Raw genomic sequence first — 23,277 nt, 5'->3', positions numbered from 1 at the left:
TGCCGTCGCCGGACATTTTGTGATGAGATGTTAGATGACAATTGGAGAGGAAACTGAGATGATTTAGGAAGAATAGATGTGTAGTTGTGTGTGAAATGAGGATGAATTAGGAGTATTTATAGAGTAAAAAATTAATTAAAAAATAAAAAAAGAAAAGATTTATTGCGTCAGCGCGTGACGACACCCACTCGCGGGCCGGCGAGTGGGCGTCACGCATGGCGCAGGGGCGAGCCACGTCGTCGTGGCGCGTGGCGAGACAGCCCGTCTCGTGTCTCGCAGGGACGGGTCGCGGGGCGTGATCGTGACGGGCGCGGGATGGGCCGGTGTGGCGCAACGCGTCGCGCGAGCATTCCGTCTCTCCGCGACGGAACGTTGGACGGTGGCGCGCCGCGTAGTTGATGGCCTTAGGGTTTTAGGCAAAGGGATGTATAGGTAAAGCGGATATTCCCACCAAATCACACCGTACTATACTTTTCCTTAGAATCCGAGTGATCGGCTTAAATATTAAGAGAATAATTATTAACATAGTCTCATTCTCTCATTTCCAATCAAGAATGCTATGGGAATATATATAGGAATTGTTGTACCATATGTTATCCACTCTTTCGTCATTCAAGTTGATGATTTTGGTGCCATACCGATAAAAATTGATATTATTGAACAATCAAGACAACAATTCACACAATATCTGAGTAATCAGTTTAAATGTCAAGTGAATAGTTACCATAGTCTCATTCTCTCATTTCCAATTAAGAACATGGTTGAAAATTTATGGAAATTACATGTGATCCGTTCTTTTGTCATTCAAGTCAATGAGTTAGATGCCACATAGATGAAATATTTTATATAGATTATATTAACTAACGAGTTAGATGCCACATAGACGAAATATTTTGTATTGATTATGTTAACTTTTTATATTAATACGAAAGAATGTTTAAAGTTTTGTGATTGAATGCTACCATATCAGGTTTGGATGCAAATGATTAGATGTAATTTATTTGTTGTAGATTCCCATAAAAAGTTAAAATAAATTATACTATAAAAAGACTATGAAGAAACTTTCAAAAGTCTTCGGAAAACTTTCATACTACGAAGTTTCTTCAGAGAAGAAGAAATTTCTCAAGTAGAGAGAGAGAGAGATTCTCACAATCCAAACTGGAATTCCATCGGCAATGGCGCTCCTCAAGTTTGCTCTTCTCTGCATCGATCTTGTTGGCTGGTACGTTTCCTTACTTCGCACCTACATTCTTCATAGTGTTTTTCAACAATCCCCCTTCTTCTCTATTGATTATCTACTTTGTTTAGCAATGATAATGCATTATTCATATACCTTAACAGTTCAATTGAGTTTTTCAAGTTGATCGACGCGAAATTCTCGCGTTTTAGTTAGGGTTTTGAGTTCGTATACGTACACACATGCATGTATAATGTATTTCTGCAGATAATACGCTTAAACTAACCTCCTCATCCTCTCTCCCTATGTCTCTTTCCATATGAACATCTGATGCAGGCCAGCAATTGCTCTGGTTTATCCCCTGTAAGTTCTGTCATTCTACAATGTTGCAGAGTAAAGTGTTATTGTACAAGTTTTGGCTGAATTGGGATAATTAGATGATTATGTGTTGGTGGTTAATTTTTTTTGCAGGTTTGTTTCAATCAGGGCAGTTGAGACTGGTTCTGGATACCACATGAGGAAGTTGGTCAGATATTGGATAATGTTCTCTTTGTTTTCTCTCTTTGAGTTTGCTTTAGTGAAAGTCATTGAGTGGTAAGTGTTGCTCCTATAGCTGCTTCTGTTGATGATTCCCGATTATTTGCACTTAGAATGTTACTATGATAAGTACGTAGAAATTTATTCATGATTTTTGCCCCTAGGTCTTTTGTAAGGCATCGGTGTAACTGTAATGATTATGTGTTCGTCTGTATATCCTTGGATAATGAGCATTTTATTAGATGAAGGGATTGGGTTTCTTGTTTGGTTGCTTACCTCCTATGCCATTTTGTTTGGTATATGTGTTTGACAGCAAGCATGCGTTTAGAGAATTAAAGAGCTTTGTGATCGTACATACAAGCTCTGTTTCATGTATGGATTCATGCATTACTTCATTTGTTTTGGACAGGATACCTTTCTGGTCTGGTGTAAGACTTGCAGTTATCTTCTGCTTAGTGATGCCTCAGTTTGAGGGTGCATGTCTTGCCTACCAAGGCCTTGTAAGTTCATTTATTGACAGGTTTGACATGCTAATGGAGGAGAGACTTTGTAAGAGAAGAACATTTTTGGATGCAGTAGACAAATACATCAACGAAAATGGATCAGAAGCTCTGGAAAAGCTTATTGCATCACAGGTCAGCCGCTTTATGACATTATTTGGAACAGTTCCTAGTGAAGTTTTTCGGTGATAATCCTTTCAAAATGAATTATGGAGCTTTAAGTTTCTTCAGGGAGTGTCAGATATTTTTGTAATACAGCGTGACAGGGAAACATGAGGTGGTTTTAGTTTCTTTTTAGTTTAAACTAGCTAGCCATTGGAATTTCACTTGTTATCTTTCTCTTACTCTCGTGGTGAAGAGTTTGCAATTTTCTTGATTTCTTTTCTCAGATTGACACCCCGTTCCATTTAAAATTGGGAACAATCTGAACATCCAGAAATTGCAGGTGTGCTGTAAACATTCAATTTCTTATGTTGACTTATTTCTTATGTTATACAGATGACACCACCAGAAGCAAGAGTGGAAAATAGATGCCTTGAGACTTCCCTCCTCAAGAAATCTGAGCAAGAATGGACCTGTGGCTTATGTAAGATGACTAGCGTCGGTTTGTCAACGCTGAATGCTCATCTTCAGGGCAGCATGCACAAGTCCAAGCTTGAGATCCTGAAAACAAGCTTGCTTAATGCAAAAGATACAGGATCGTCGCCTTTGGTAACTTGTGAAACTCACTAAGCCTGTTCTTTTGATTTAATTTTCTAAAGTATTGATTTAAAATTGCTGATTTTGTTACTAGTATATGCATGACTATCTAAGAAATTACCGGGATTTAGATATTAGAAACTGAGCAGCAGTCCCTTATTTGCCTTTATCCTTTATGCGTTTGAGCATTTCATAGCACATAAGCTTCTGTCAGGTTCTTCATCTTTACTGATCAGTTTAACTTCCTTCCATACCTCCCCATCTATCAACGATAGCCAATCTCACTCTCACTTTTCCTTTAGTTTGTTATGCTTGTTCAAAGTTCAATAAAAATTTGTTGACCAGGATTATTTTGCGGTTTCTATTTGAAGTCGCAGGTGCAACACACACGTTCATTTTCCGCTGCTTGGGATCTGAAGGGAACATATGCAGCTGCTGAGTTTAAAGAGAGAATGCCACCAAAAGAACCAGAGAACACTCTCCTCAACAAAACTGAGCAAGAATGGACCTGTGATTTATGTAAGGTTACTACGGCGAGTAAGTCAATGTTGAATGCTCATCTTCAAGGGAGCAAGCACAAGTCCAAGCTTGAGTCCCCTAAAGCATGCTTTCTTGATACGAAAGATACAGGTCCCTCGCCTTTGGTAATTTGTGAAACTTAGTCAACCTAGTATTTTGATTTTATTTTGCTTTAGTATTAATTTTGAATAGCTTTTATTACTAGTGTATGTAATTTAAACTTTGAGAAACTACTAGGATCTGAAATATGAGAAACTAAGTTGCAATTTGAGACAGCCCTGGAAGTAAGCTTTCTTGTGCAAAAGATACAGGACCTTCACCTTCAGGAGCTTGTGAAACTCGATCAGCGGCCTATTTTCATTCATTTTGTTTTGCACAAGTATTTATTTAAAAAAAGTGCTGGTTTTATTATCATTTTCCCTTTATCAGTCTCTGATCATTGTTCCTTCTAGTTGGTACATTTGTTTAATTCAAATGGAAAACTATTGAGCGAAGCGATGGCAGGTTCAGCACGCACAGCCAGTTTCTGCTAATTGGGATTTGAACGGAACAGTTGAAGTTGCTAAGGATAAAGAGATGATGCCACCAAAAGAAACTGCAGAAACGCAACTCCCAGAAACCCCTCTCAAGAAATCTCAACAAGAATTGAATGGTGATATGTCCAAGGTTACTACTGAGAGTGAGTTCATGTTGAATGATCATCTTCAAGGTAGCCAACACAAGTCCAAGCTTGAGACCACCTTGAAAGCAAGCTTGCTCGAAGCAAAAGATACAGGACCTTCACCTTCGGTAGCTTGTGAAACTCAATTGTCAACCTATTTTTTAATAATGATATTGAAATTCTGCTTTTATTGTGGGTGTTTGATTTTATGTACTTTCTAGTACTATATGATAAGAATCGTGCTGCATATGAACTACTTCAAAATTAGAATGGAGAATGGTTAATTTGAATTTTCTATCTGCAACAGCAGGTGCAACACTTGCAGTCAGTTTCTGCCGCATGGGATCTGAATGGAACACATGCAGCTTTTGAGGAAGAAAAGATAGTGCCACCAAAAGAAACTGCAGAAAGGAGACTCCCAGCAAGCCCTCTCCTCAAGAAAGATAAGCAAGAATGGGCTGGTGATCTATGCAAGGTACCTACCGAGAGTGTGTCAACGCTGAATGATCATCTTGAAGCGAGCAACCCCAACTCCAAGCTTGAGACAGCCCTGGAAGTAAGCTTTCTTGTGCAAAAGATACAGGACCTTCACCTTCAGGAGCTTGTGAAACTCGATCAGCGACCTATTTTCATTCATTTTGTTTTGCACAAGTATTTATTTAAAAAAAGTGCTGGTTTTATTATCATTTTATTTATAAAAAGAAACTACTAGGATCAAAATTATGAGAAACTAAGCAGCAATCCTTTTTTTCTTTAGGGGATGTTTACTTTTCATGATTGATAAGATACATGATTAAATGTTTTATCCTCATTACTATGATTTCTCCAATCTTAACCTTTTAAAGAGATAAGAATCAAACAGAATTAGCTCAAATGAGCCTTAGGATATTCCATATTTATAATTCATCTTAGTAAACAAGGGATTAGCCAATAGTACTATTTTTATCTGTCTAAGCTAATCCTAAAAATTAAATGCCCCCTTAAATACTTTATAGCTGCCACGGGCTTCTGTCAGGTTCATCTTTGTAAACCAGAGTATCTTCTTTCACAACCTCAGCCTTTTGCTGATCTCATCCATAACTTTTCCTCTCAATTGTTACGTTTGTTCAAAGTCCAATGGTAAACTGTTGAGCAAGGATAACATATCATTTATCTACAATGTCAGGTAGAGCGTGCACCGTCAATTCCTGCTGCTTGGGAACCGAAGGGATCATATACACCTGCTGAGGTTAAAGAGATAATGTCGCCAAAAGAAACTGCAGAAAAGTGCGGGCTAGGGACCCCTCTCCTAAAGAAATCTTGTCAAGAATGGACCTGCGATCTTTGCAAGGTGACAACCCCGTGTGAGATAACGTTAAATGGTCATCTTCAAGGGCGCAAACACAAGGCCAAACTTGAGACTATCCTGAAAGAAAGCTTGCTTGATGCAAAAGATACAGGACCCATCTTACCTTTGGTAACTTGTGAATCTCAATCACCCAATTGTTTTGATATTGGTTATTCTTAAGTAGTAGCAGTTTTTAAAACTGCTGCTTTTAGTACTTGAATATTTATGAAAATTTAAGAAACTACTTGGATCTTAAATATGAGAAACATAGCAAGCACAAGCAACTATTTCATCTTTACAGGCCAGTTTCACTTCCTTAACCACCTTTCACTCTTTGCCAATCTCTGATCGTTGTTCTTTCTAGTTGTTATATTTGTTCAATTCAAATGGAAACCATCGAGGTCATTTATTCTATTTGCAATGGCAGGTGCAGCACACACTGCCAGTTTCTGCTGCTTGGGATCTGAACGGAACACTAGAAGCTGCAAAGAATAAAAAGCTAATGCTACCAAAAGAAACTGCGGAAACCCCTCTCCTCAAGAAAGCTCAGCAAGAATGGACTGCTTTTATTACTAACGTATGTATGATAAATTATAAGAAACTACTAGGATCTGAAATATGAGAAACTAAGTTGCAATCCCTTATCTTTCCTTTATGCACTTCATAGATAGCAGTCACAGGCTCCAGTTTAGTTTCCGTTGACACCTCTTTACCTTTCTTTGTCAATTCTACCAATACTTTTCCGTTTTGTTAAGTTTGTTCAGAGTCCACTGGTAAACATTCGAGCAAGAATATTGTATCATTTGCATCTACAATGGCAGGCGGAGCATGCACAGTCAATTCCAGCTGGTTGGGATCTGAAGGGAACATATGCAGCTTCTGAGGTCAAAGAGATGATGCCGCCAAAAGGAACTGCTGAAAAGGGGGACACAGGGACCCCTCTCCCCGAGAAAGCTCATCAAGAATGGAACTGTGATCTGTGCAAGGTGACAACCTCGGATCCGTTAATGCTGAATGGCCATCTTCAAGGGCGCAGACACAAGGCCAAGCTTAAGACTATCCAGAAAGAAAGTTTGCTTGATACGAAAGATACAGGACCCTTATCACCTTTGGTAACTTGTAAAACTCAATTAGTCAATTGTTTTGATTTTGATTTTACTTAAGTAGATTTTAAAATTGCTGCTTAAATTTGAGAAACATGGCAGACACAAGCAACTATTTCATCCTTGCAGGCAGTTTTAATTTCCTTCACCACCTTTTCCCTTTATCAGTCTCTTATCATTGTTCCTTCTAGTTGGTACATTTGTTTAATTCAAATGGAAAACTATTGAGCGAAGCGATGGCAGGTTCAGCACGCACAGCCAGTTTCTGCTAATTGGGATTTGAACGGAACAGTTGAAGTTGCTAAGGATAAAGAGATGATGCCACCAAAAGAAACTGCAGAAACGCAACTCCCAGAAACCCCTCTCAAGAAATCTCAACAAGAATTGAATGGTGATATGTCCAAGGTTACTACTGAGAGTGAGTTCATGTTGAATGATCATCTTCAAGGTAGCCAACACAAGTCCAAGCTTGAGACCACCTTGAAAGCAAGCTTGCTCGAAGCAAAAGATACAGGACCTTCACCTTCGGTAGCTTGTGAAACTCAATTGTCAACCTATTTTTTAATAAAGATATTGAAATTCTGCTTTTATTGTGGGTGTTTGATTTTATGTACTTTCTAGTACTATATGATAAGAATCGTGCTGCATATGAACTACTTCAAAATTAGAATGGAAAATGGAGGATTTGAATTTTCTATCTGCAACAGCAGGTGCAACACTTGCAGTCAGTTTCTGCCGCATGGGATCTGAATGGAACATATGCAGCTTTTGAGGAAGAAAAGATAGTGCCACCAAAAGAAACTGCAGAAAGGAGACTCCCAGCAAGCCCTCTCCTCAAGAAAGATAAGCAAGAATGGGCTGGTGATCTATGCAAGGTACCTACCGAGAGTGTGTCAACGCTGAATGATCATCTTGAAGCGAGCAACCCCAACTCCAAGCTTGAGACAGCCCTGGAAGTAAGCTTTCTTGTGCAAAAGATACAGGACCTTCACCTTCAGGAGCTTGTGAAACTCGATCAGCGACCTATTTTCATTCATTTTGTTTTGCACAAGTATTTATTTAAAAAAAGTGCTGGTTTTATTATCATTTTATTTATAAAAAGAAACTACTAGGATCAAAATTATGAGAAACTAAGCAGCAATCCTTTTTTTCTTTAGGGGATGTTTACTTTTCATGATTGATAAGATACATGATTAAATGTTTTATCCTCATTACTATGATTTCTCCAATCTTAACCTTTTAAAGAGATAAGAATCAAACAGAATTAGCTCAAATGAGCCTTAGGATATTCCATATTTATAATTCATCTTAGTAAACAAGGGATTAGCCAATAGTACTATTTTTATCTGTCTAAGCTAATCCTAAAAATTAAATGCCCCCTTAAATACTTTATAGCTGCCACGGGCTTCTGTCAGGTTCATCTTTGTAAACCAGAGTATCTTCTTTCACAACCTCAGCCTTTTGCTGATCTCATCCATAACTTTTCCTCTCAATTGTTACATTTGTTCAAAGTCCAATGGTAAACTGTTGAGCAAGGATAACATATCATTTATCTACAATGTCAGGTAGAGCGTGCACCGTCAATTCCTGCTGCTTGGGAACCGAAGGGATCATATACACCTGCTGAGGTTAAAGAGATAATGTCGCCAAAAGAAACTGCAGAAAAGTGCGGGCTAGGGACCCCTCTCCTAAAGAAATCTTGTCAAGAATGGACCTGCGATCTTTGCAAGGTGACAACCCCGTGTGAGATAACGTTAAATGGTCATCTTCAAGGGCGCAAACACAAGGCCAAACTTGAGACTATCCTGAAAGAAAGCTTGCTTGATGCAGAAGATACAGGACCCATCTTACCTTTGGTAACTTGTGAATCTCAATCAGCCAATTGTTTTGATTTTCTTGAGTAGATTTTGTAATTGCTGCTTTTGTTACTGGAATGTTTATGAAAATTTAAGAAACTACTTAGATCGTAAATATGAGAAATATAGCAGGCACATGCAACCTTTTCATCTTTACGGACCAGTTTAACTTTCTTCACCACCTTTTACCCTTTGCTAATCTCTGATCAAAGTCAAATGGAAAACCATTGACTTTTTTTTGTCAATTACATTTGCAATTGCAGGTGCAGCACACACAGCCCGTCTTTGTCTTTTCTGCTTGCGATCCGAAGGTAACACTTGAAGCTGCTAAGGATAAAGAGATAATGCCACCAAAAGAAACTGCTGAACTGAGACTCCCAGAAACCCCTCTCCTCAAGAAAGCTCAGCAAGAATGGACTGGTGATCTATGCAGGGTTACTACCGAGAGTGAGTCAGTGTTGAATGATCATCTTCATGGTAGCCAACACAAGTCCAAGCTTGAGATCACCCTGAATGCAAGCTTGTTTGAAGCAAAAGATACAGGACCTTCACCTTCGGTAGCTTATGAAACTCAATCAACAACTTTTTTTTGTTTTGCTCAAATAATGGAAATGCTGCTTTCATTACTGTATACTACTATATTTTTACATACATGTCTATTCTTACATATAATGGTATATCTATACTATTCTTATTTATTTCAATTTCTAAGTATAGTGTAGTAGTTTATATATGTGAATTTTGATTTTATTTACTTTATAGTATATAAGATATGAATCATGCTGCATATGAACACCTTCAAAATTGATACTGAATTCATCTATTTTTTTCATAAAATTTATGTACTTCCTGTGTCAGAAACTTAGCTGCAATCCCTTTATTTTCCATTTTTATTCTTCATCTTCGTCGACCACTTTAACTTCCTTCACAATTTATCACCCTTTGCCAATCTCAATAATTACTGTTACTTTCAGTTGTTACATTAGTTCAAAAGTACAATGGAAAACTGTTGGGCAAGGTTATTTTTTCATTTGTATCTGCAATGTCAGGTGCACAGCTTGGAATCAGTTTCTGCTACTTGGGACATGAAGGGAACATATGCAGCTGCTGAGAAGGAAGGTTTAATGCTCCCAAAGGAAAATGCAGAAAACAGGCTCCCAGAAACCCCCCTCCTCAAAAAAGATCAGCCAGAAGGGACCGGTGATGTGTTCAATGTGACTACCAAGAGCGACTCAATGTTAAATGATCATGCTCAAGGCAACCAACCCAAGTCCAAGCTTGAGAGAACCTTGGAAGCAAGTTTGCTCAAAGCTAAAGATACAGGACTCTCATCTTTGGTAACTTCTGAACTCAATCAGCCAATCATTTTGATTTTAATTTTTTTTGCATGTGCTTGATTTTCATTTTCTTTTGTGTAGCTATTGATTTAGAAAAAAATGCTGCTTTATTACCGTTTTTTATTTTTTTAAAAAAACAAAAAAACTACTAGGATCTTAGATTCTTAAATATGATAAACTGAGCAGCAATCCCATTTTTATTTTCCTTTAGGGAGTGTTTACTTTTCGTAATTGGTCAGATGCATGATTGAACATTTTCATCCTCATTACTAGGATTTCTTCAATCCTAACTTTTCAAAGTTTTAATTCATCTTAGCAAATGAATTATCTTATACTCCCTCCGTCCCACAAAAGATGTCACACTTGTGGGACGGCACGGGATTTTAGGAGGTTTTGTTTTGTATGTTAAACGGAGAGAGAAAATATAATTTTTATATTTATGTGAGAGAGGACCTTTTCCAAAAATGGAAATGTGACATCTTTTGTGGGACAAACTAAAAAGGAAAGTGTGACATCTATTATGGGACGGAGGGAGTACTATTTTTATCTGTTTAAGCTAATCCTCAAATGTAAATGCCCCTTTAAGGCACTTTATCACTGTCACAGGCTTCTGTCATGTTCTTCATATTTGCTACTAGACTAACTTCTTTCATAACCTCTCATTCTTTGTCACTTCTATCTGCGATGGCCGTTGCAGCACACTCAGCCAGTTTCTGCTGCTTGGTTCCTGAAGGGAACATATGTAGCTTCTGAGGCTAGAGAGATAAGAACACCAAAAGAAACTGCAGAAAAGAGAAGTCCAGAGATCCCTCTTGTCGAGAATGCTCAGCAAAAATGGACCTCTGATCCATGCAAGGTGACAACCACAAATAAGATACCGTTAAATGGTCATCTTCAGGAGACAAAACACAAGGACAAGCTTGAGTTCACCAAGAAAGAAAGCTTGCTTGAACTTGAAAAGCATACTGCAAGCAAGGTTAGCAGATTTTCATGATAAAAACAGTTCTTACTAAATATTCTCAGCCATGAACTTTCTGCATTTGACTTTAGGCTTGTATGCTTTTGGACTAAAACCAGAGATAGATAGAAGAAAAGTGTAACAGAAATATGACATGGAACTTGGTTGTGCAGAGATATTATGTGAGCTATTTATGTAAATCGTCTTGATTTAGAAGCAAATAATTGCATGCAGTTTGCAGCTCTTCAATCTCATGAGTCATGACACATAACTGTGATGAATTCTTAGTCTATATCTGATCCTATTATTTGGATTTGAGAAAATTAGAGAAATTTGATGATCAATGGTTTCAATCTTAAAATAGATTAACATGACTAGCTGTTATCATGCATGAATATATGATTATAGCCTCAGTACTGAGAAAAAGACCATTGGTGTTTTTCTATTAGAATCTGTTTGTGAAGTCTCCAATTTTTTCTTTCCCATGGACACAGAATGGACATGTTAAAGGGAGTGATTCCCACAGAGATGTCCAAGTTGTAAAATCAGAGGTGAAAAATGGTTCCCCGGCAGCTCTAAAAGAGGTCAGTAAGCTTTCTTGTGACATAGTCGCGATCTTAATATAGTCATGCTGCATTGGTATGCTATATTTTCATAGCAGCTGTTAAACTTTTGAGCAAGCATGTTAAACCATGTACATTCGCAACTGCATCTGCAGGTGCAGTATATGCAGCCAATTGAGGTTCCCAAATGTACATATTCCAATACTGAGGTTAAAGAGACGAAGCCACCACTGAAAGCAAGTCGCGCAGGAAATCCTCCCTTCAAGAAAGAACGGATTGTAAAGTCAGAGGCAAAAAATGGTTCATCGACATTACAAGAGGTATGTTGTCTTGTCACGATCTCAACATAATCATTGCTACATTGGTTTCTCCATATCCATTCGCAACTACTGCATCTGCAGGTGCAGTATGCACAGACACTCAAGGTTCCTGAAAAAACATATGCCAATACTGAGGTTAAAGAGACAATGTCACCACCAGAAGCAAGTCGTGCAGTAACTCCTTCCCTCAAGCAAGAATGGAGATGTGCTTTATGTAAGGTGAAAGCCACGGGTGAGAAAGATTTGAATGCTCATCTTCTGGGAAATAAACACAAGGACAAGTTAGAATCACTGAAAAAAAGGAAGGGAAAGCTGGTTGTGTTAGAGATTAGTGGGACATTTAGACACTGGTGCATTCTATGTGATGCGAAGATGGCTACTGATGTTGCTTTGGCTTCTCATATTGGAGGGAAACGACATGCCTCTCACATCGATGAAATCGAAAAACTTGAAACTAGCCTTTCAGCAGGTCAGTGTCAATGAGTGTTCGGAACAGAACTCTTTGATAAGAAAATATGTATATATATTTGTACATGCATTATTGAATTTAAGTGATTGAAATATTTGAATGAAGGGGATTTGATTTAGAAGATTGTTTATGTGGAATTAAATGTTTTGAATCAAAGCATGCAATTAACTCAGGGTTCCAATTGGTAACTATGTTAATGGAAGTACTTTTCTCATTTTTAGAACATAATTTTTCATATCTACATTATTTAAGAAGAGTAATAACAATATTTTAAATAGGACGGAGAAGTATAATACTCCCTCCGTCCATGAAAAATATAGCACCTTTGCTATTTTTGGTTCTCCACGAAAAACAGAGCACATTTGAAAAGGGAAGGAAAGTTGGGAATAGTGAGTTATAGACATTTATTTGAAATGGAAATCAAAATATTTTATATACAAACCGAATGTTTATTTACAAACAATTATGATTTCATATCGATCATAAATCACAACCTTATAATAGTTTTTGTAAGAGGTTATAGACTTTTACCACAAACGATTGAAACGAATAACATGCAAACATTTTTATAGCATGTAAAATAAGAAATTGGACAGAGTTCAGTAATAATTATCTCTGATATTTATGATTCTTAAAACACAATTTATAAAAATAGTTTATATAGTACAATAAAAACGAACTACTCCATCTTGCTGCATTCAGAATTATGTAGTACTACTGTGTTACTGTTACGGCATGAATTATGTGGGTTTTGGTATGTGAATGTGACATAAATGAAAATGTACATAAAATATTCTTTGGTAAGGGGAAATAGAAATGCATATATAAATAAAAATGTGGAAAATTACGTGGAAGCGCTATCACGTGATATTTTATCCGTGAATCACGTGCGAATCTGTTACGAACGCACCTGGAGCACGAGTAACGGAGAGCGATAGGGTGGAAGACACGGCTGCGTCGTCTCCGACGCAGAGCCCGCTAACCTCGGGAATAGAGGAGGAAACGTCCTGCAGGGAGGAGCTGGCGGAACCATCAGACGAAGCTACCGGCGCGGTCACGACAAGGAAGCTGAGGCCGAGAAAGGACATCAAACAGCCGGAGCGCTACCAAGACTTCGTGTCCAAGTAGCGGCCCCCAGCTGTTCGACGGAACGACGGAGAGGAGACAGAGTCTTGTTATTTTTGCATTACGTTTTCTTTAAGATATTATTTTTAATATTGTTTTTGTTATTTCCTTTTTGAACAATTAATGAGTCGAGCGGTTTATAAGCTCCGTCGGGTTTTCTTTGTTGGTTCGTTCCCGATGAATAGGATTAGGTCGAACCAACCCTAGGGTCTAGATTATTATAAATAGGTCTTCTCATTATTCTTTCAATCAATTAATGAAGAATTAGTTTGCCCACATATCTTGTGCAATACACAACTTAACCTAGCCGCTGCCGACGGAGAACGATCTCCGCGCCAGCCTTCAAGTTTTCAGCCGCCGATCCCAAAGCCCGGGACGCCAGATTCGTGTGTTGATTGATTCGTGACAGAATTTCTTCGTTAAGAGAATTGTCCTCTTAACAACTAGTGCTTTCTTTTGAACTCATGGATATAGCCGATGACATACAGCGATCACCGCCGGTTTTGACCGTTGGGAATGCATAGGAACTAGTGCTAGAGGCGGCACGCCGACAGCCGCTGCGAAACCGACGCGAACAGACAGGCCAACCCCGGCCGCCGCCACGAGGGGATCAACCGAGTACCTCGAACTCGACGGACCCGCTAACCCAGGGGTTTGATCGAATCATGGCTCGTTTTGATCAATTGGAAGGACGGGTGAGTAGTCTGGAGTTTCCGTGCACACGGGATAACGATCTTCCTGACGATAATTACGATTCGGAGGATCGGGAATATGCGGAATATAGGGACACGAAGGATAGGCGGTTTGAATCGGACCCACGCCTACGCCGCCTAGGGTTCGGCGATAGGAGAGGTGCGCGAGGAGGTAGGCGGGGAAACCTCTCTCGCCGTGATGATTTGAGGAGGATGGGAGATTGGCAACATGAAGGAGTTATTGACAATAGAATTGTTCTGTATCAGGCCCGTCGCCCATCGGCCTGGGATCCCCCGGCAGTACGACAACGGGGCGCGCGACCATTGCTGACGCGGGTCTTGTTGGGACCCGCCCATCGCCTGGGACCGGCTCCCCTACCAATATGGCCCGGACCCGCACCAGGGGGTCAAAATGCGGGCTCCTCACTTCGACGGCACCGACGCCACAAATTGGATTTCGCGGGTGGAATACTACTTTGATCACATCATGATGCCAGTCGAGGATCGTCTCCACTACGCCGTAATGCTATTCGACCCCCCGGCCGCAGAATGGATATTTAACTACAGAAACAACAACCAATATGTCACGTGGATCGAATTTCTGGAGGATGTCCGCCACCGCTTCGACCCTCAGAGTTTCCTGAATTATATTGGCCCTTTGGCCAAATTGGTGCAGACAGGGTCAGTCGCGGAGTATCACGACACGTTTGAGAAGTATTTGAATAGGGTCGTAGGGGTACCGGACTACATTCTAATTATGGTTTTTATCGAGGGCCACAAGATGCCCATTCAGGAGAAGGTAGAGTTACAACAACCACAATCATTGGCCGAGGCAATGGCGCTCGCCCTCCGTTTAGCCGAAAATCAAGATCATAGGTACCAACAGTCGTCAACATCACAAAGACGGCAGTGGCCTACCAAGGAGACGAGACTGCAGACGTCGCCCTCACCCGCTCCGCCAAGCAGTTCGGCGCCGGTGCAGAAAACCGTCCAGCAGCCTCATGAGCAAGAGCGGCCGCGCTTCACTCCGATTCGTGTTTCTAATGCGGAGAAATCGGAATGTTCGAGGAAGGGCCTATGCTGGCATTGCCCCGAGAAGTACATGCTGGGTCATGTCTGTGCGGCCCGGTTACTATGTTACGCTAGGGATGAGGAGTGGGACGACTCAAGTCCGGTACAGGACGATCAACCCCCGGACGAGGAATTGATCACAGAGGATATCTCGCACCTGCACTCTCTCTCGGGAGGCAGCCGTTCGGTCCCTTTCCAAGTCATCGGGGACCTCGGGATCACTCGCGTGCGGATTTTGATCGATACGGGCAGCACGCACAATTTCCTCCACTCACGCTTCGCAGAGTCGCTGCAGCTGCAGTTATCGCGTATTCGGCCTTTCCGCGTATATGTGGGAAACGGGGCTTCGCTAATCTGTTCCCACATCTCACGCCGTACAAAGCTTGCGATACAAGGCACGGAGCTCCTAACCGATTTGCACATCCTAGATGTTCATGGCTGGGATGTGATCCTCGGCATGGATTGGTTGGAGTCGCTAGGCCGAATATCAGCAGATTTCGTAGGCAAAACATTGGAGTTTCAACGAAATAACAAATCGGTGATTTTGCAAGGTAGTTTACCGGCCCCCCAGCAGATCTCGTTGCAGTCTTTGGCGCTGCTGGCATCGTTCTCTTCGGAACATGAATTTTACGAGATTGTGCCCCTGGAACCGACCGACGGGTCACCGCCTAGTTCCTCCGAGGAACCGAAATTTCCCGACGACGTACCTGCAGAGTGCCGCCGCGTCCTCGAGACACACACGGGAGTGTTTGATTTACCTACCGGTATGCCTCCATCGCGGACTTTCGACCACAGAATACATCTGCTTCCGGGTTCAAAGCCGGTCAACGTCCGTCCATACCGTTATCCTTATTTCCAAAAAAATGAAATTGAGCGTCAGGTGAAGGAAATGCTAGCTCAGGGCATCATACAGCGCAGTCAAAGCCCGTTCTCGTCGCCAGTATTGTTAATCAGGAAGAAAGATGGCACTTTTCATTTCTGCATCGATTACCGTGCTTTAAATATGGCAACGGTACCTGATCAGTTTCCCATCCCCACTGCGGACGAGCTGTTCGATGAATTGGGAGGGGCCAAGTTTTTCACAAAACTTGATTTACGATCGGGATATCATCAGATTCGAATGCACGAGGCAGATATTTTTAAGACAGCTTTCAGGACGCATGATGGCCATTTCGAGTTCTTGGTGATGCCTTTCGGCCTTACAAACGCCCCGTCTACATTCCAAGCGGCAATGAACACCATTTTCCAGCCATTCCTGAGACGTCATTGTGTTCTTTGACGACAATTGGTGTATAGTCCGACACTGGATTCCCACTGCGCGCACCTATCACAGGTACTATCGCTCCTGAGCGCGAATGAATTCTATGTCAAACTTTCTAAATGCTCATTTTGCTGCACGACTGTCGAGTATTTGGGTCACTTGATCGCAGGCGGTACGCTAAAGGCAGACCCCCGGAAAATAGAGGCAATGACCGCTTGGCCACTCCCACGGAATGTACGCCAGTTACGGGGTTTCTTGGGTCTCACAGGATATTACCGACGTTTTGTGGCAAATTACGCCTTAAAAATGAGGCTTTCATATGGACACAGTCGGCCATGACATCGACACCAGTGTTGCGACTCCCGGACTTTGCCAAGACGTTCTATGTAGAAACGGATGCCTCGGATGTGGGAATAGGGGCGGTCTTGATTCAGGAAGGTCACCCAATTGCTTACTTCAGTCGTAAATTGGGCCCCCGTCGGCGGGTCGCCTCAACCTACCATAAGGAGCTGTACGCGATCGTTGAAGCTGTACAGAAGTGGCGACAGTACCTATTGGGTAGGGAATTTGTAATTCGGAGTGATCAGAAGAGTCTAAAGGAGCTTTTGCAGCAAGTTGTCCAAACTCCCAATCAGCAATTGTATGTCCGTAAGCTGATGGGGTACAAATTCCGTATTGAATATAAGAAGGGAGCGTTGAATCGGGCAGCGGACGCGTTGTCTCGACGGGGGGAGACCGATTCACTGCAGCAAACGGCGGCCTTGGAGGTTGTGCGGGCGTCGGCCCAGGAGGACGAGTCGGCCGACGCAGCGTGCTTGACCGCGGTTTCCCACCCGATCCCTAGTTTGTTGGACGCTTTACGTTTGGAGACAAAGACCAAGCTGAAATTGTCGGAACTCGCGGCCCAGATTAAAGCCGGGGAGGCACCCCCCCCCCCATTTTGCCATGATAGATGGTTTGGTTTACTTTAACAGGAGGATCTTGGTGAGCCATACATCCAAGTTCAAACGGTTGCTATTGGAGGAACATCACAGTACGCCCGTGGCGGGTCACCCAGGGCATGAGCGAACATTCTGTCTACTGGCAGCAGGTTTCTATTGGCCTAAGATGCGTAGGGACGTCCGGGACTTTGTCGACGCATGTGCAATATGTCAGGCAACCAAATACTCGATGCAAAAACCGGCAGGTCTTCTGCAACCCCTGCTGGTCCTATCACAGGGTTGGGACGACGTTTCAGTGGACTTTATCACAGGTCTTCCACAGTCACGCGGGTACACCACTATTATGGTGGTGGTCGATCGCCTATCCAAGTACGCCCACTTCGCGGCACTTCCCACCCGTTTTGACGCCTTGCGATTGGCCCATTTATTTGTTAATACCGTCGTCCGCCATCACGGGTTTCCCAAGACTTTGGTTTCAGACAGGGACTCAGTGTTTCTAAATGCAGTTTGGGAGGAAATACCGCGTCTCAGGGGGACTAAACTACACTTTACTACGGCCTACCACCCTCAATCCGACGGTCAAACCGAGATCCGTAACAAGGGCCTGGAGCAATATTTACGAGCGTTCACTTCGGACAGACCGTCGATGATGCGAAGCTTATTTCCTATTCTTTACCCCGGATTTCATGTTAATTATAACTCACCAAGTCGTGCTTTGAGTGTAGTTTCGGGTGTTAGAAGCTGGAAGTTCGTCGGAAATGCATAGCTGAGATTCCAGAGAGTTCGCCAGGTCGGGCGTTTTGATGTCGCTAAACGCCCGGTCGGGCGTTTCCATATTGTGCATGCGGAGTCCAGAAAGTTCGCCCGGTCGGGCGTTCTGATTTCAACTAAACGCCCGGTCGGGCGTTTCCCGCGAGGCCATGCAGTAGCCTTTCGCCCGGTCGGGCGATTACCTCCTTTGAATTCGCCCGGTCGGGCGTTTTAGTCGCGTAACTGCGATTTTGCAGTTGACCCAGCGGTTGAAGGATTAAAAAAAGCTGGGAAAATGAATTGGAGGGGGAGACGAGACAGAGAAAAAGACAGAGGGAGAGAAAGGAGGAGAGGAAGAAGAGAATGAAGGCATTCCGGCCATTATTCCGACCATCCATTCCCGAATCCCGACTCCACTTGACGAGAGCATCACACCTATGGTTTTATTTCTACATTCTACCATGTGTATAGGCTAGGCTCTCTTTGTTGCTCCGAGTTGTAATCTAGGCTTGTGTATTTGTTTTAACACCTTGAATCGTATGTTTGATACCAACAATGTGTTTGATAATTAAAATGCTACGTTTTTGGCTAATGATGTAGTGTTGTTAAATCTTAACTATTGTCTCTTTAACATAGCTTAGGATTGATCGTTTGTTGGTATGCTTTCGATTTAGAACTGTTCAGGGGATAAATTGATAGTGGATTAGGTAAGTGATTATAGTAGACGACATTTATTCCCGCGCATCCGCAGGAATTAAATGTCGTTGAAAGTTGGTTCATGGAACAAGTGTTCAGCTGACTGTGAACTATACGTCGTTGACATGTTCAGTGCACGCAATTAGGTTGATAATTATAATCCCGTCGTATGTTTCGTTGTAAATGGTGTAAAACAACGCAAGCTTAGTGAGCAACTTGGAGTGACTTGTCTTTCTCGTATTAAAAATCTCGTTTCAGTAGTTTAAGTTAGTTAACCATCTCAAAATCAAAACAAAATATTTTTATGCTTTGTGTAGTCTTATTAAGCGTAAGCAATCTCGCCTCCCTGTGGATCGACACTTGAAATACTACTACGATACTGTATTCTTGCAGTAGTGTAGTATTATTAGAGTTAAAATAATTAAACTTGATAATCTTTATGCTTTGATTAAGAACTCTAAAATATCGCATCAAGTTTTGGCGCCGTTGCCGGGGAGGCAATAGCTTGTTTATGCTTAATTGTTTTAGTTTTTATTTTATTTTGTTTGATTTTTCTTTTTGAGTTTTATAGGTACTTTGTTCGTGTTCTACGGTGTGATAGCCATCTACCACGTCCGGACTTGAAGACGAAGGAGTGTTTTTTTTTTAGGTAATTTTTAGCTAACTCTTAGTTTAGTTTTTAGGTAGTTTAGTTTTTCACTTAAGCACACACTTTTTATAGTACTTACCCCGAAGTTGTCGAGAGGTCTCGCTTTCGGTAATTAGGAAATATATTGTGCTTGTGCTTGGTGTATTTTCTGTTGTGTAGATAAAATAAAAAAAAAGAAAGTCGTGAATGCACACGAGATCTCAGGGTACACCGCCTTTCGGATTACTCTGTTATCAAAGAAGGAAAGGGTCAGGAAGTTCAGCCGGGTTTGAAATTCAACAGGATTCGCCGAGTCCAATCAGAGATAACCCATTGTTTGAGAATAGTGACAGTGATCTGGAAGCTGAGTCGATGGCCGACAATAATAACAACAACGCTGTCCCACCACCCGTTGTGAGGTTTGGCGACACTCTTAGATCGGGAATTGAGTACCCCGGAGAGTTTGCTTATGCGAACAACAACATCAACATTCCACCTCACTACATTAGTTTGGTGAATGGGGGGAATCTTTTCCATGGACGGGATGATGAAGACCCGATGAGCCACCTCAATGCCTTCTACGAGTTGACGAACTCTTACAGACCCCCGAATGTGGAACACAATCTGATCAAGAGGGTCTTATTCCCATTCTCTCTGAGGGAGAAAGCAAGAGCTTGGTATGACTCTATACCGGGCTACAACATTGAAACATTCCAAGAGTTGAAGACGTTGTTCCTCTTAGAATATAATTCCCCGATGAAGATCGAGAAATTGAGAGAAGAGATCACTTCTTTCCAACAAAAGTATGATGAGTCCTTTGCAGAAGCTTGGAAGAGATTCACAGACTTGATAAGGAAATGCCCGAGCCATAGTCTAGCTCCGGGGCATGACCTTTTGAAATTCTACAAGGGACTCAACAATGAAGGCACAGGACTAGTTACTGCAGGCTCTAATGGAAACCTGGATGACTTAACGCATGAGGAGGTGAGAGCCTTATTCCAAAGGTTGGCTAACAATCAACGGAACTGGCACAACCCAAGGAGAGCAGCGGAGAAAGGAGGAGACACATTCGGTGCTACAAAGGATGCAGAGAGAGTATCTGCAATTGAAGCTCAATTGGCAGATATAAGCACCCAGATGTCGTCGATGACAAAGGCAGTGAAATCGCTGCAACTGACTCCTCAACCCCAAGCAGTGGCAGTGATGAGATGTGGATTGTGTCAAGGAGGGCATCATACTGATCAATGTTCTAGTCTTCAAGGACCACCAATCGAGGATGTGAACTACATTGGCAACAATGGCCAAGGGTTTAACCAATGCAACCAATACAGCAATCAGCAGAATTGGAGGCCTCAGCAATCGAACTGGAATCAAAGTGGTCCTAGCAACAACTCGGGGAACCAATGGAGGACAAACACTCAACCCCCGGGTTATGAGAAGAAGCCATCGGTAGAAGATCAATTGGGACAGATACTCTCCTTCATGACCAAGAGTCAAAAGGAGAATGAGAGCTTCAAATAAAGGACGGTAGAGAAGTTTGGTCAGATGGAGGCTACATTGAGGAATCTCGAGACTCAAATTGGGCAGATTGCTACAGCATCTCACACAAGAATTCCTAATGCTATCCCGAGTGATACGGTGCCCAATCCTAAAGGTTTTGAACAGTGCAAGGCAGTTAAGTTAAGAAGTGGAAAGGATTTTGAGTCTCCAATCATGCTAGATGCACAAAATGGCTCGAACATCTTGCACGCAGGGGCGGACAAGTTGTTTGGCTCACAAACCTCGCACGCAGGGGCGGACGAGGGGATTGAGTGGGCTACTACCGAAGCTAGGGAATGTCAACAAGAAAAAGAAGAGTCAACCATGAGTGATATCCATAAGAAGAATCCACTAAGTCCGGCAATGGACCCGAAGTGTCCATTTAATTTTCCAGATTTTATCCCGCCACCACCTTTCCCAGTCGAGAATAAGAAGAAGGGTAGGAAAATAATTCAAGAGAAAGGACTCGATTGGATGATGAACATTATCAGGAAAGTTAATGTAGATGTGTCCCTGGTGGATTTGTTCCTACACTTTCCTAAATTCTCCAAGTTTTTTAAGGATCTTATTGCGAAAAAGGAGAAGATACAAGACGATGGTGTGGTGATATTGAGCGCATTTTGCTCACAATTTGTGAAGGGAAAGATGCCGGCAAAGAGAAGAGACCCTGGAAGCTGTGTGATCCCATGTGAGATGGGAGATAAGGAGTTCCCAAAGTGCCTACTTGATCAAGGCTCGGGAATATCATTGATGGCTCTGAAAACCGCACGGTCAATCGGTCTAGAAGCGAGGATTGAACCAATCGACATTGACCTACAATTGGCGGATCATTCAATTGTGAAACCAAAAGGTATCATCGAGGATGTCTTGGTGAAGGTTGATAGATTTGTACTCCCGGTTGACTTCATTGTCCTAGAGATGGAAGAGGACAAGGATATGCCTATCCTATTTGGTAGGCCATTTTTAGCAACCGGTGATGTTGTGATAGAGACCAAGACAAATACGGTCATGTTTCGAGTAGATGGAGAGAATGTGGTGATCAAGCAAGAGAAGGCGGGGAAGCGCCTATTGGAGCCTGGATAGAGGTAGACAAGGATGAAGAAGGTCGAGCCAACGACTATAAACAAAGGCGCTGATTGGGAGGCAACCCAAGTTTTTTTGTTTTTATTTTTGATTTCATATGTTGGAGGTTTTGTTTGCTCAATTCTTTCCTCCAACATTTATTTTGAATTGAGTGTTTCTTTTTGTAGTTTTTGTTCTTTTTGTAGGAGCAACTGGGAGTTAGGATTGGAGCTTAGGAGGAAGCACACCTGCAAAGGATTTTTACACCCACCCTCCCACCCGAATGCACTATGGACGTCATGCCAAGTTTGGGGGAGTTTCCTTTCCCTTTACTTTATTTGTCTTTTTTGCATGCATTGAGGACAATGACGCATTCAAGTTTGGGGGGGTTATGAATGATTTGTGATGTTTGTTTTTGGGTGTTTTGCGTGATAAAGATGTTTTGAATCTATGTAGTTAACGGGTGCATGCTTTATCTTCGGCTTTCTGGTTAGGAAATCTTGCTTGATCTTACTTGATCTTTGAAGCTTAGGATGAATGGAATGGGTGCATGAATTTATTTGAAAGAGCATGTTGTGATTACATCCGATTTCTTAAGTTGAGGAGAGTATGAAAATCGCATGACTTGTGGAAATTATTTTGGATTGATTTGCTTTATCGAGTGAAGTGCTTGCGTTCGTTTGTGTTAACGATTTGGGAGGATAAGGCACTAGGATGAACTCCATGGCCAAATGATCACATGCCTAGTCCATCAAATGATCCCCTAGAAGCCACCTTGAGCTTAATTTCTTATTCTTTGTGTAAACACTTAGCCAAACACTTAGCCACTGAAATAAGCCTAATTTTAGCCTCATCGATAGACCTTGCTACTATTTGGGTGCTAAATACAAGTTGAGCTTTGTGGTTTGAGTTTGAGTGTGGGTGGTGAATTGTAAAGAGTAGACATTTCTAGACTTGATAGAAGGTGAAAAGAATGAAGTTCTAAGAAAAAAAAACAAGAAAAAGAAAAAGACGACCTCCAAATTCACAAAAGTCGAGGTCTTTACAAAAACAAAAAAAAAGGAATAAGTTGATGAAATAAAGATAGAGCTTCTATGTTTGTTTGTGTAATCTCGTCTGGAATAGATCTCAAGTTTGGGGGAGTGTGGGTTTGGTTGTAATTTTTCGTTGGTTAATCTTTGGAAGGAAGTTGTAGGAGGGAAGATTTTGGCACTCAAATGTGTAGCCTTTGAGCTCACTATCCATACTTATCCTACCTCGTCCCTAGCCCCATTACAACCTTGAAATAAGACCTTGGACCTTATCGTTGATGCTTGTGGATGTTGTGTAAAGAACTTGGTAGAGTTAAAGAGGTTCGATTTGAAATCTGTGAGTCTATGTGGTTAGTATTGCTTAATGAGTCAACGATGATGGTTTGAGTTGTTTGATCGCATGCATGGACTTATTTTGAAGTGCACCTTAACTTGACGTTCTAGGGGGATGAGTG

General features: G+C 41.7%; 2 protein-coding genes and 1 non-coding gene across 9 annotated transcripts; 2 read left to right on the top strand and 1 right to left on the bottom strand.

Moving 5' to 3' along the window:
- Window positions 1-1,090: 1,090 nt before the first annotated feature.
- Window positions 1,091-12,144, top strand: LOC121753888. 7 transcript variants are annotated; one of them, XM_042149172.1, is made up of 20 exons: window positions 1,091-1,222; window positions 1,514-1,540; window positions 1,649-1,771; window positions 2,124-2,349; window positions 2,713-2,925; window positions 3,291-3,557; window positions 3,937-4,221; window positions 4,401-4,649; window positions 5,259-5,549; window positions 5,848-5,997; window positions 6,242-6,532; window positions 6,767-7,051; window positions 7,231-7,479; window positions 8,089-8,379; window positions 8,643-8,936; window positions 9,429-9,716; window positions 10,414-10,692; window positions 11,169-11,258; window positions 11,393-11,557; window positions 11,639-12,144. In XM_042149172.1, the coding sequence occupies exons 1-20, from the start codon at window positions 1,176-1,178 to the stop codon at window positions 12,038-12,040; spliced, it is 4,512 nt and encodes a 1,503-aa protein (XP_042005106.1). In that variant the 5' UTR covers window positions 1,091-1,175; the 3' UTR covers window positions 12,041-12,144. The 7 variants fall into 7 exon arrangements, with proteins under 7 accessions (XP_042005106.1, XP_042005107.1, XP_042005104.1 ...); XM_042149173.1 differs by having other exon boundaries at window positions 3,285-3,557; window positions 3,943-4,221; XM_042149170.1 differs by having other exon boundaries at window positions 3,285-3,557; window positions 4,404-4,649.
- Window positions 12,145-19,958: 7,814 nt separating this feature from the next.
- LOC121756633 lies at window positions 19,959-20,065 on the bottom strand. Its single transcript, XR_006041013.1, has one exon. It is a non-coding gene; the product is annotated as a small nucleolar RNA R71 (small nucleolar RNA).
- A 670-nt stretch (window positions 20,066-20,735) lies between these two features.
- LOC121754847 lies at window positions 20,736-21,812 on the top strand. The gene has a single exon (XM_042150140.1). The coding sequence runs from the start codon at window positions 20,736-20,738 to the stop codon at window positions 21,810-21,812; it is 1,077 nt and encodes a 358-aa protein (XP_042006074.1).
- The last annotated feature ends 1,465 nt before the right edge of the window (window positions 21,813-23,277 follow it).

The sequence above is a fragment of the Salvia splendens genome, chromosome 11 (genome assembly GCF_004379255.2).
Source record: "Salvia splendens isolate huo1 chromosome 11, SspV2, whole genome shotgun sequence".
Taxonomy (NCBI): Eukaryota; Viridiplantae; Streptophyta; class Magnoliopsida; order Lamiales; family Lamiaceae; genus Salvia; species Salvia splendens.
This window is presented reverse-complemented; position numbering and strand designations above follow the sequence as displayed.